At 35.9% G+C, this 13,287-nt stretch overlaps 1 protein-coding gene across 1 annotated transcript in view; it reads left to right on the top strand.

The window, feature by feature from the left end:
• Positions 1 to 13,287, top strand: part of LOC129723369 (uncharacterized) — a 42,333-nt gene that overhangs the window by 17,387 nt on the left and 11,659 nt on the right. The window contains exons 2-3 of the mRNA XM_055677552.1: positions 6,203 to 6,299; positions 6,748 to 6,921. Coding sequence (XP_055533527.1) covers positions 6,203 to 6,299; positions 6,748 to 6,921 — 271 coding nt within the window. The remainder of the gene's footprint in view (positions 1 to 6,202; positions 6,300 to 6,747; positions 6,922 to 13,287) is intronic.

Below are 13,287 nucleotides of genomic sequence, written 5' to 3' on the forward strand. Positions count from 1 at the left end.
GTGAGCCCATGGCGAAATCCAAACTGTTCGTCTGCAAAAAATGAATTTTCATTGATGTGTGACATCATCCTGTTAAGAATAATTCTCTCAAACAGTTTACTTATTGAAGGAAGCAAACTGATTGGTTGATAACTTAAAACCTCAGCGGGATTCTTATCCGACTTTAAAATTGGAGTTATTTCTGCATTTTTCCATAATTTGGGAAAATATGTAATTTTGAGGCAACAATTGAAAATTTTTATTAAAAGTTCCATTGTGCTCTCAGGGAGATGTTTGATAATTATGTTAAAGATTCCATCGCCACCAGGTGCAAAAATGATGTGTTGGTACAAGCAACAGTATCACTACCATGGTTGTTAATACGATAGATTATCGTCGATAATCGTCATCGCCGATACCGATTACGTCTGCTATCGTTATTGACGATGACGATAGCGTCTTCAAACATTAACGTTATCGGCGGTGACGATAATCGCCAGGCGTTATCAGCGCACTAACGTCTTTTGTTTCGTCAGAACAAGTGCACCAGTTGCTAAATTTCGGTTGCTGAAACTGGCTAAATAACAACGCTCGGTGCGGCTATTTTCATGGTTGTCATCAAAATAACCGCGCCGAGCGTTGCTATTTACTCTTGGAAAATAACCCGCGAAGGTGAAAATTCTCGAGTAGCTACGCAATAGCAACGAGCCGATCCGTTGCTATTGAACCAAATGCTGCTTTGTTTGTGTCGCTATCCAGGACAGCAGCCAAAGTGAAATCAAATGGTGAATTTGTTTATCAGACGTTATTGATTCGATACCGTCCAGTAGTTATCGTACTTGGCAATGACGCTTGTCAGGTGAGTGACGCGGCGATTCCGGTTTTGCTCTGCATAGACAGCATTGTCAAACGCGAAACAATTTTTCTCGCAAGAGGCATGAAAACCATCTTATAAGTGCGCGGGTATATACAATCTGTAGGTGACTTTTACAAAAAGAGTAAAATTTCCGCGCAGCTTGTTTAAGACATTCAGGCAATTGGTCGTATCCGTAAATTCTCCGATTTTATAGTTTCCCTTCAGTATCGAAAAAATATCGGGGCGAAAGTATCGATCCAGCTCAATATCAACGTCAGTTGCATCGATAAAAAATACCGATATCCAGGCCCCTCGGTATCGATACTGAAGGTATCGATACGGTATCGGCCAATGCTAGTTACAATACCTGCTACTAAGAGATGCTTTTTTCTGCTGGTTCAAATTGACAGCTTTCTGGGTAATTTTGACACTCCCACAGCTTTGTATCCGTTTCTCTCTCCCAGACCAAGACTATGCTAAAACACCTAGGCTTGAAAAGTTAATAATTAAATGCTCACGATGCACGAAAATCGAATTACCGTACCCGACCAATTAAGAATTTCTTAAACCCGTACCCGACCCGAACCCGAACCCTTGATTTTTAAATTACCTGAACCCGTAAAATATTTTTTGGCGTTACCCGAAACCCGACCTGAACCCGTCGGTTACGGGTTTCGGATAAAAATACCAGTACCCAACCATCTCTACTGCAGTGTTCGCGATGACTTTAATCGATCGGAAATTTGGAATGATCTTTTTCATGGCGATGTAGCTAGGCTCCAGGGTTACGTCTATCAGTCACAGGCACAGTCTTCCCCGAACCGATACTCGAAGTCCAGCTGTGTGTTTTTTTATATTCCCTACGATCAAAAGATCAACGAATTTGTAAAGCATTCGGTTTTCATGGAAAATTATCAACACTTTTGATGTAGTAAAATTATAATATAGTAAAACAATCAAGATGGAAGCTAGTAAGGATCACGATAATCATATCTGTTGTTAGATGAACAATTTTGAATACATTAATTATCATTATTAGTTCATCATTCTGTGGTAAAAATTAGGGTAAAGTTTCGAGGTCGAATTTCCGCAAACAATAAACCAAGCACCTGCGAGCCCGTCTAGCACAAACGTCATAAGTAGACACCAATCCTCTACTGTATATGTATATCTGTATATCCTCTACAATTATTACCAAATGGATTTTTTTAAGGCATATAATCGATTTTTCTTTTTATTACGGTCTTTTACTAAATCGATTCTCTGGTGGGTGATATGACAAATGGCGAAATCGATCCGTTTGTTTTGAAGATTTGAAATTTTCAAGCCGTTAATCGATTTTTCAAATCGATTTTTTAGATCTCAGTTAAGCGATCTATGCAATTTATTAAGCCAAGCCTAATTTGATGTCTCGAGTGGGATCTGAATGAAGTGTGACGAATTAAAATGTTAGATACCAAAAATAATGTTTTTTTTTATCAAAGAGGGGAGGGTTGTTAGTAGCCTAAGTATTAATTATAAATATTAGTGAATAATGAGTATGTGTGTCAAATCGAAAAAGATGACTTCTCAACACTGTTAAAAAGTGTAATTTTAATTATTATGATTTGTTTGCTTTCGCAATTAGGACTAATTATTCGTAGGGATTTAAACCTACTTTTTTTTTTCCTCATCTATTTTAAACCTACTTGTCAAAAAAGGGAGATTAACTTACAACTATCTTAAATGCTTACTTATTGGCTATAAAGAGAGCTTATCGTAGCAATTGAGGATTGCTACGATTTTTGTCGGAAATTGTTAATAATTTTATTTGACATAGCTTCTCATGTTTCAACACATGTAAGTCTATATAATTCGAGAGTACCAAACCAAGGAGGACGCTTCAAATCATTTTCAGAATTTTATTCTGAATCCTTTGAAGTGTTTTCTTCCTTGTTGAACAACAACTTGACCAGATCGGTACAGCATAAAGCATTGCTGGTCTAAAAATTTGTTTGTGAATCAAAAATTCATTCTTCAAACAATGTTTAGAATTCCTATTAATGAGAGGATATAAATCTCGTATATCTGATGCACTTTGCTTGTATATTCTCAATGTGCTCTTTGAAAATAAGTTATTTTGTCGTAAATTAGTCTCAAGTACTCAATCTTGTCAGGCCAAAAAAAAACCATTCATCTTGACAACGTAAAAAGGCTCAGAATGCGTGGAACTTTGGCTTGAGGAATGAAGCCCTTGTCTTATGGGAAAAATTATCCTTTTAGTTTTAGAAGCATTGGGAAAGATTATCCACTTTTGCAAGTAGGAAGAAAAATGTTTAAACTTTTCTGCAATCGACTGCATATGACACGAAGACTTTTCCTTTTACGGAAATGCTTGTGTCATTGCAGAACAATAACTTTGTATAAATATCATCCTGGAGAATCGGGAAGATCTGAAGTAAATATCTTGTACAGGACTGGGCCCAAGACTGAACCTTGAGGCACATCTGCTCTGACAGGAAATCTATCAGATTTCGAATTCTGATAGACAACCTTCAGAGTTCGATCAGTAATATAATTTTTTAAAATTTTGACAATCAAACATTTATGCCATTTATGCTCGTATCATATAAGTAACTCTGAGCAATTGATGAGTAGTGAGCCCATGGCGAAATCCAAACTGTTCGTCTGCAAAAAATGAATTTTCATTGATGTGTGACATCATCCTGTTAAGAATAATTCTCTCAAACAGTTTACTTATTGAAGGAAGCAAACTGATTGGTTGATAACTTAAAACCTCAGCGGGATTCTTATCCGACTTTAAAATTGGAGTTATTTCTGCATTTTTCCATAATTTGGGAAAATATGTAATTTTGAGGCAACAATTGAAAATTTTTATTAAAAGTTCCATTGTGCTCTCAGGGAGATGTTTGATAATTATGTTAAAGATTCCATCGCCACCAGGTGCAAAAATGATGTGTTGGTACAAGCAACAGTATCACTACCATGGTTGTTAATACGATAGATTATCGTCGATAATCGTCATCGCCGATACCGATTACGTCTGCTATCGTTATTGACGATGACGATAGCGTCTTCAAACATTAACGTTATCGGCGGTGACGATAATCGCCAGGCGTTATCAGCGCACTAACGTCTTTTGTTTCGTCAGAACAAGTGCACCAGTTGCTAAATTTCGGTTGCTGAAACTGGCTAAATAACAACGCTCGGTGCGGCTATTTTCATGGTTGTCATCAAAATAACCGCGCCGAGCGTTGCTATTTACTCTTGGAAAATAACCCGCGAAGGTGAAAATTCTCGAGTAGCTACGCAATAGCAACGAGCCGATCCGTTGCTATTGAACCAAATGCTGCTTTGTTTGTGTCGCTATCCAGGACAGCAGCCAAAGTGAAATCAAATGGTGAATTTGTTTATCAGACGTTATTGATTCGATACCGTCCAGTAGTTATCGTACTTGGCAATGACGCTAATGTCTGAAGACGTTAGCGTCATCGTCGATAACGATAACAGACGGTATCGTAATCGACGTTTACAATAGGTTATTGATTAACAACCTTGATCAATACAAGCTATGTGGGGCCGAGCGCTGATCACTCGTTGTCTATGCGTTGGTTATACTGTAAAGCCACAGTCGAAAGAGTAGGCCACAAGTCTGGTAGGTAAATGTCCACGAATTCTGGCCCCTATTACAGAGGACGAGTCGAGTAACTCGCCGACAGACAAGCTACTCGTCCAAAATCCAGTCTACTCGCCATCAGCAATACTAAAATTGGTCAGACAAGTAACTTGCCGTTTGCTTCGTATTCTGAAATAGGGGGCTCAGAATGCATGGAACTTATTGCAGCAAACGATAGCAACACTCTTGCCTGGACAATGTTCTTTTACATGCTTCGCACGACTATTATGTTTATTACAATAGAAATTCGAAAAGTTAAACATAGTGACGAATCTTCACTTTGCTATTCAATAGAAATCTGGCACCACAGTCTGAAATAAAAAGAGAAAAAGAGTAGTTGTAAGTTTCCGGTACATAGAGGATGGAGAACGAGATTTCTAGATTCGCTCTGAGTCCCAAAATGAAATCAGAATGAAAACTGAGCCCACAAATAGACGCCTTATTCTCAGGGATTTCCACACAACTCAATTTTATACATAACTACTTCTTTCCAACATAACTAAAGCGAACACAGATGTAACACACACAAAGCTTACTCCTGCTTTTAAATTATTGCATTTAATGCGCTACTTTGTTCGAAAACGAGGTTATACGACACGTAAACGACCGTTCTCGATTCGTCATTCGGTCACGAGGGCAGTGCACTTTGCGATAATCATTGAGTACGAAAGGATCATACACTGCTAACTAACCAATCAAATAACCAGGTGGTTTTAAAGGTTGTGTTTTCCAGGCTATGTGTTTTGTAGTGTACTGTGAGTTAGCCTGATACTGCTCTAACTGGAATCAATTCGAAAGGATCTGTCATAATCTCAGTTAAGGTTTACTATCTCGAAACACGGATGCTGCCTAATCTTGCACTCATATTGTGTAGGAAAAAAAGAAACCGGAAAAATCTCAGTAGAACAGAGCAAGCAAGGAGCCACTATAAGTTAAGCGAGGGCTGTGGCAAATGGCAAATGCAGCCAGTCCAAATATAGGCCAACGTGAAACCTTCTGTGCTATGTAGTCTTCAGTATTATAGGTACATAGCAAAGACTCATCCAGGCTTCTGGTTGCAACGAACTGTGGCATTATACAAAGGACATGACAGTGATTTAGACGTATTTCCGCAGACTTTTCATACGACTGTAGGCGGAGTAAAACGAGTGAATTTTATTAGTGAATCAAGCTGTGATATAAGTTTTTTAATATTTATTCCTATTATTAAATATTTTAATGCATCTTTTATACAATAAGTAAACTTGCATATAATATGACAGAATGGCACAGATTCTCATAAACTCTACTAAAAAGTTTAAGATAGATGGTTATTTCTTATCGAAAATATTTGATACTTCTGAAATAGAAATTTTATAATAACCTCCAAGCGACAATAACTTTTACTGCTATAATCTAATGAAATGAAGGAAATAAAATGCTTGCTCCAGATTTTATAAGTCTGCCAGAACATTGAACCTAAGACCAAGGGCTGCAAAACGGTTGTAAAAACTGCAGGATCGAGCACTGCTAAACATACACATACATTAGTAATGTGGTCTGCAGCGCTATGCACTCTCGGTGTATCCAAGCCTATTTGGGGATGCAATTGTTTGAACTTTCGACAAGGAATGATTTCGGTAGTAGTACACAAATAGGAAATCGCATCGAATATTATCGAGCTAACCATACTTTTACTAATTTATTTTTAGGAGTCTCGTGGCAAGAGGCCTTTAAAAATCTGGGACAGTTGGCGTAATGTCCGTAAAGGTCTCGTCGTGGGTAGTTTCGAGGAACTAATAGTTAGAGGTAAGTTGTGATTCAATTAGATCCCAAGTCCCATTGAATCTAAGACTAGGAATGCTACAACAATGGGTAAAAGTAGGCCAAACCTGGGCTTTCCTGGAGAATCGGTTCCCGTGCTCTGAATATTGTTTGTTTCAAAAATATGAATGTCAGAGATGCAAACAACCAGTTAACTGTCAATCGGAGAGAATTACTCTGAGTATCACACGAACATCGTTTGAATGTGGTAGTATGCGTTTTACGAACGCTTCATGTCGGATGAACGGATGCTGCGCACTAACCCACGAACTCTGCTTCATGACATTCTCATCGCAATTGAGCTCTCAGAGTGCGGAAGCTCGTTGACAATCAGACAATTTTAAAAAGCAGCTCTCACAGCTCTGCCGACGAGATTTATCTCGAAATTTAAAACTAAATCTCTTACTAAATGCTTCAAACATATGTCTTTCAGGGAAAGACAAACTTGGAGTACCAGCAGCGGAACCGGTCCGCTTGGTTTTAGAATGCGATGGCACTCAAGTAGAAGATGGAGAGTACTTCCGGACGCTAGCCAACAACACTGTCCTGTTATTGTTACGACAAGGGGAGCGGTGGTACCCAACAGGTGTCGATGTGATCAAAGCTGGTAAGTTGTTACAGTTGATAGCCTCGACTAAAGGTTTTGTGATGAAATTTTCTGTTTGAATGTAACGATTTTGGTAAACTCTGTGCTTGTTTTGCCGAAGAGGTTTAAATACTCAGAAGTTTCTAAATTCAGTAAAAATTGAAATCTAGCTAAAACAATAATTTCAAAAAAAAATTTGAAAAAAAATCATACAATGTTGACCTTGCTTTCAGAAAAGTTATTTGAGATTGATTGAACTGATTCTATTCAGATTCCATCCAAGCTGATTCAAAAGGCGAATTCTAAAACTATGGTGAAGATTAGGAAATGTTTTTATTTGACTTTTTTTAATATTTATCAGTATTTTCGATTGATTCTCAATATATCCAAAGATATTTTTGTAATTTATTGCAATGACTCAGAAAACTGAAAAAATAATTCATTAATAATCTTCAGGGAGAGTGGTAAATCGCGATTTCGAGAGGGCCGCAAATTTTGCGAAATTTACAGAAACCCGTAAATTACCGCGAAAATAATAAAATATATCAACATTCATTGCCAGTCATGAAACATTGCGATTTGAAACCTTCGAAATTCATGAAAACCATAGCAACACGAATAAAGCTGAAGATTATTAGGTACCTCGATGGCAACAGGAGTCTTTTCCTACGTAACCAATAAGATAAAACAGCACTAGGGGTAAACAGGGTAAGACCGCCCACTGTAGTTTTACTACCAAGTTATAAAATAATTAAAAAATTTCTTTAACGTGTCTATCACAGTATAATTACATAACATTTTGCACGTTTTTCTGTTTTGATAGTGCGCGAACGGTCGCAGAAATAATCAAAAACAACCTTTCAGCTGGCAACCAGTCAATGCGCTATTGTTTTGCGGCAACGGGACTTAAGGTTTTTCAGTCTAAAAATCTATTGTTTTGTTCGTGAATATACGTTTAATCGCTTGCCTGAATCTATCTTCTTTCGGGGATATCGAAGGCCGTGAGTAATCTTGTAATTTTGACTACTTTTTCGGTCAAATATGAAAATGTTCCACTGGGGGTAAAGTCGCCCACTATACAAGGGGTAAAACCGCCACGTATCCAACTGCTTGTTGTTTTACTTCAAGACCCAAATGCCTCGACACTACAAAGGGAATATTTACAGGATCAGTAAAGCAACTTCAAGCCACATAAGACATCGATGTTAATCGACCATTTTCGATTTGGTTGAAGCTTTTCTAGTAATATATTTTAACAAGACTTATTTTTGAAAAAAGTAAACCTGTGTGAAAATGGTGTTAATGAACCAAAATAATTTTAGAGCCATGACGGTTTGTTTGATTGGTATGACGCCTCCGGCAGAATTGAAAATAGTAGTTTTTTACTTCCGAAAAAAATACACACTCTAAAAAAATTTAAGGAAAAGATATAAACATAGAATTAAAAATATATTTTTTTTTCAAATTTATTTGAAAACATATGTTTTTGCCTGTAAAATCTACAAAAGGTAAGCTAAAATTTTATGGTTATTGGATCATGGAGTAATAGAAATATTAATAGCTTAATTTTTGTGAAGAATTTTTTTTTTTGGACGGTTCGTTTGGTGTATAGAGTCGTTGATAATTTTGTTCTTCAAAAAAAAAAACATAGAAAATTGAAAATATAAATAATCGAAACAATAATAATTAGTATTTTTCTATACATAATAGGTCTTTAAAAGAATCATACAGACAGGTTTAATGATTTTTAATTTTTAGCTTAAAGATAGGTCTATTATGAATTCAATATCTTGAAAACCCCCAATTCTGAAAAATCTATTTATTTTGAAAACCAAAAAAGTTACCTAAACATTGATCTGAACTAGAATAATCAGAAAACAAAATAAGTTGAAACTTAGAAATTTTTTTATTTCAGATTTTTCACAGTGTGTATTTTATTTAAAAAGAAAAAAAACCATCCACAACTTTGTCAGAGACACTATACCGATAAAATCAACCGTTTCGGCCCTAAAAATATTGTTTATCCTCAAAAAATGGTGGGCGATCTTACCCCGCTGGTGGGCGGGCTTACCCCGCATGAAAAAGATCTGCACATTTTCAATGAATTTTTAAAAATTGAAAAAAAAACTGGAAAATAAACAAAAATATTTCAGTTCTTATTTTTTAAATGCGGGTATTGAATAGAAGAACCTCTTAGCGAAGAAAAAATGAAATTGCAGCCGCAACTTTTTTTTCTATAAACAGAATTGCTTAAGGGGGCGGTCTTACCCCGCTTTCCCCTACTACCCTCTCACAACGCGGTTTTGTCAGCTTGGGTTGAGTTGTCTTCGGGTGGTTCGGTTACTAGATCCTCTTCGAGCAAAGATTCTTGTTATTGGTGACCTGCATGATAGAATTCCATGGTTTGCAGTCTTAAAATCGAAGTTGTAAGATGGACTTAATACAAGCGAACATTTTTTTAAATACCCGACAGTGAGATTGGTATCGTAATTTTTGGTAGGTATTCGGATCGTGGACGTTTTCTTAAACTTCTATGATTGGCAAATGAATATTTATCGATTCCCGGAAATCCGGTAGGCACGGAACGCAGCGTGATATAACTTAACGCAGCGTGCCAGTATAACTTAAATTTTGTACTTAAATAAAACAATTGTTTCTTATTTTTATCAAAAAAATCCCTATATTCAGTGTTTGCTAAAGAAAACGATTGCCGCGAACTTCAAATATTTTCTATTTTGCCACTCGCGAATTTCGATTTTTTTGCCGCAAACTAACACTGTCTCTAATAATCTTCAATAATGAAAAAAAAAATCTTCAACAATATTTGACAGCACATTTCAAGGCAGCATGTTTTTATTACAGCAGCCTTCAAGCTTATTAATTTTTATAATCTGATACAGTAGGTTTAACACTTAATATATGTATCTTAAAACTTTTTCAACGCATTAGATTTAACTTAGAAGCTGTGAAATTTCTTTACAATTCTCATTTTATTGTAAGTTAAATACTTGTACCGAAATAAAAGTTGGTTTTGTTACTGTCAGTTGCACAGTGGGATTGTACGTTCACGATCATATATTATGTCAGAGCATATTTTTTGAAAACTTGTTTCCTAGATTTTAAAAAGGCCGAAGTTGTTAATTAAAACGTATCGAATTCTCTGTGAAACTTCATCTATAAAATAAAATTTCATAAATTTTACTGATGCTAAGTACATCGAAATGTGTTGTTTTGATTACCTCAATTTTCTGCACATTTTTCGAGCAAAATTAAGCTTCTTACATTAAGCTACACACAATTTCAATTGATATAAATTTTTGTCACTTGTGCAACAAGCACCGCAAAATAAAATTCTTAATTTGCTGCGCACGATTGATTTAATTTAGCGCAAACAATAGAGACTGGAATTAATGTGTTTTTGAAAGTGTTCATTTAGGTACCCATGTCTCAAACAAGTATGAGAGAATATTGCGTACCATTCATATCAATCTATTTAAATAAAGAAATGGAAGAAAATACCTGTACAACTTTTCAGAATATCATAATATCGCATGTCTGCCGGGGTGAGATTGTGCCAAAAAAGGACATGATTTTGTTTCTTAGCTTGTAATGCACACATTTAGGCAATGAGTTTGATCCAAATCACGTCAATGCACACTTAAATGTTCTCCTTCTATGGGGTGAGATTGTGCCAAAAACAAAAATTTGAATTTAATACCTGTTAAATGAGCAGTAGTGTATCTACAAATAATTCACATGAATAACATAATTAAACAGTAAGTATAAAGACGACCATAAACAACGTGGACTATTAAGGGGCTGTAGGGGGTTGACCAGAAACTACGTTTCATATGAATTATAGAAAAATGTATGACTGGATCAAATCGATATCTGGAGTAACCAGTTATGAGAACGTGGCTCATGGACAGTCTCTAAACACATAGTGGCGTCTCCAGGTGGCTTAGAAAGGGTAAACGTTAGGACATAAAGCCTGAGAAGACTTTTCGTTTCAATTATTATGTGTCATTGACCACTGTATATTCCATTGGAGATCTCAAAACTGCTGGAAACATACCCACAACCCTCCTTCCTTGCTTTTATAAGCCATCAGTTTACATAGAATAGGTGTACAAAATTTTGTTACATTCCATAAGTAATTTCAGTCATTGTAAATTTCCATCTAACAGTTGTTAGCTCACTGTTCTCAAGCTTTTAGTCATTATTTCAAATAATACCATAACTAGACAACATACCCTATGTAAACAATGCAAGTGTTTTGGTTTATACTGATATTTTTTGTCGTGAATGTGAATTCCGCACCCTGTACCATTCATTATAGCTTGGCACAATCTCACCCCAAAAGGGCTCAAAAAGTGTACAGTTTGGAAAAACATTATTTTCTGAGCTATCACAGCTTCAATGCATAATATTTCCTCAACACATTGGAGAAGACATCCTAACATACCATCTGAGCAGTAAGTTGATGTGATTTCTTGATCGGGTTGGTTTGCATGGGACATTTTTTGGTAACGTTATTTGCGCGTGTTTTTCAGCCTGTACTTTGAAACATTATTTAAGTAAAACAGTTCACTAATATTATCTATATTCTATTTCAAGTTGTGAATGAATATGCCATGTTTCATACAGCATTAAGTTTGAGGCATTAGGTTCTAGAAATCTCAAGTAATTTAACATACAAACATTTCCCGTTTTGACTCAATCTCACTCCCGTGGCCTAATCTCACCCCGGCAGACGGTACTAAAACGATAACGGAAGAAATAGAAAGGAAGTTTAAAATAATAGGATTATAATGCTACCTCGCTTGGCTACCAAGTCTGGGCACAAAGCCCCAGAAGACTTTTTTTCAATTATTATTTGGTGAACCCATTGATGCATTGCATTGTTTTTTTTTTAAGGGGGGATTTGTTAGTAGCTTAAGTATTTATGATAAATATTAGTAAATAATGAGTATGTGTGTCCAATCACAAATGGTGACTTCTCAACACTGTTAGAAATTTGTAATTTTAATGGTTAGGATTTGTTTGCTTTCGCAATTAGGACTTATCATTCGTAGGGATTTAAACCTACTTGTCAGAAAAGGGGAAGTAAACTTACAACTAACTTAATTGCTAACTTATTGGCTATAAAGAGAGCTTATCGTAGCAATTGAGGATTGCAACGATTTTTGTCGAAAATTGTTAATAATTTTATTTGACATAGCTTCTAATGGTTCAACACCAGTAAGTCTATGTAATTCGAGTGTACCAAACCAAGGAGGACGCTTCAAAATCATTTTCAGAATTTTATTCTGAATCCTTTGGAGCGTTTTCTTCCTTGTTGAACAGCAACTTGACCAGATCGGTACAGCATAAAGCATTGCTGGTCTAAAAATTTGTTTGTAAATCAAAAGTTTGTTCTTTAAACAAAGTCTAGAATTCCTGTTAATGAGAGGATATAAACATCTCGTATATTTGATGCACTTGGCTTGTATACTCTCAATGTGCTCTTTAAAAATTAGTTTTTTATCATAAATTAGTCCCAAGTACTTAACCTTGTCGGACCAACTTAAAATAACCCCATTCATTTTGACAACGTGATTATTGTTTGGCTTGAGGAAAGAAGCCCTAGGCTTATGCGGAAAAATTATCATTTGAGTTTTAGAAGCATTGGGAGAGATTTTCCACTCTTGCAAGTAGGAAGAAAAAATATCTAAACTTTTCTGCAATCGACTGTATATGACACGAAGACTTTTTCCTTTTACGGAAATGCTTGTGTCATCGCAGAACAATGACTTTGTGCATCCTGGAGGCAAATCAGGAAGATCTGAAGTGAATATGTTGTACAGGACTGGACCCAAGACTGAACCTTGAGGTACACCTGCTCTGACAGGAAATCTATCAGATTTTGAATTCTGATAGACAACCTGCAGAGTTCGATCAGTAAGATAATTTTTTAAAATTTTGATTAGGAAAATTGGAAAATTAAAAGTTTGCAATTTCGCAATCAAACCTTTATGCCAAACACTGTCGAATGCTTTTTCTATGTCTAAAAGAGCAGCTCCAGTGGAATAACCTTCAAATTTGTTAGCTCGTATCATATTAGTAACTCTGAGCAATTGATGAGTTGTGGAATGCCCATGGCGAAATCCAAACTGTTCATTTGCAAAAATTGAATTTTCGTTGATGTGTGACATCATTCTGTTAAGAATAATTCTCTCAAACAGTTTACTTATTGAAGAAAGCAAACTGATTGGTCGATAACTTGAAACTTCAGCTGGGTTCTTATCCGGTTTTAAAATGGGAGTAATTTTTGCATTTTTCCATAATTTGGGAAAATATGCAATTTTGAAGCAGCAATTGAAAATTTTCACTAAAAATTCCATTGTG

This window comes from Wyeomyia smithii, chromosome 2 (genome assembly GCF_029784165.1).
Source record: "Wyeomyia smithii strain HCP4-BCI-WySm-NY-G18 chromosome 2, ASM2978416v1, whole genome shotgun sequence".
Lineage (NCBI taxonomy): Eukaryota > Metazoa > Arthropoda > Insecta > Diptera > Culicidae > Wyeomyia > Wyeomyia smithii.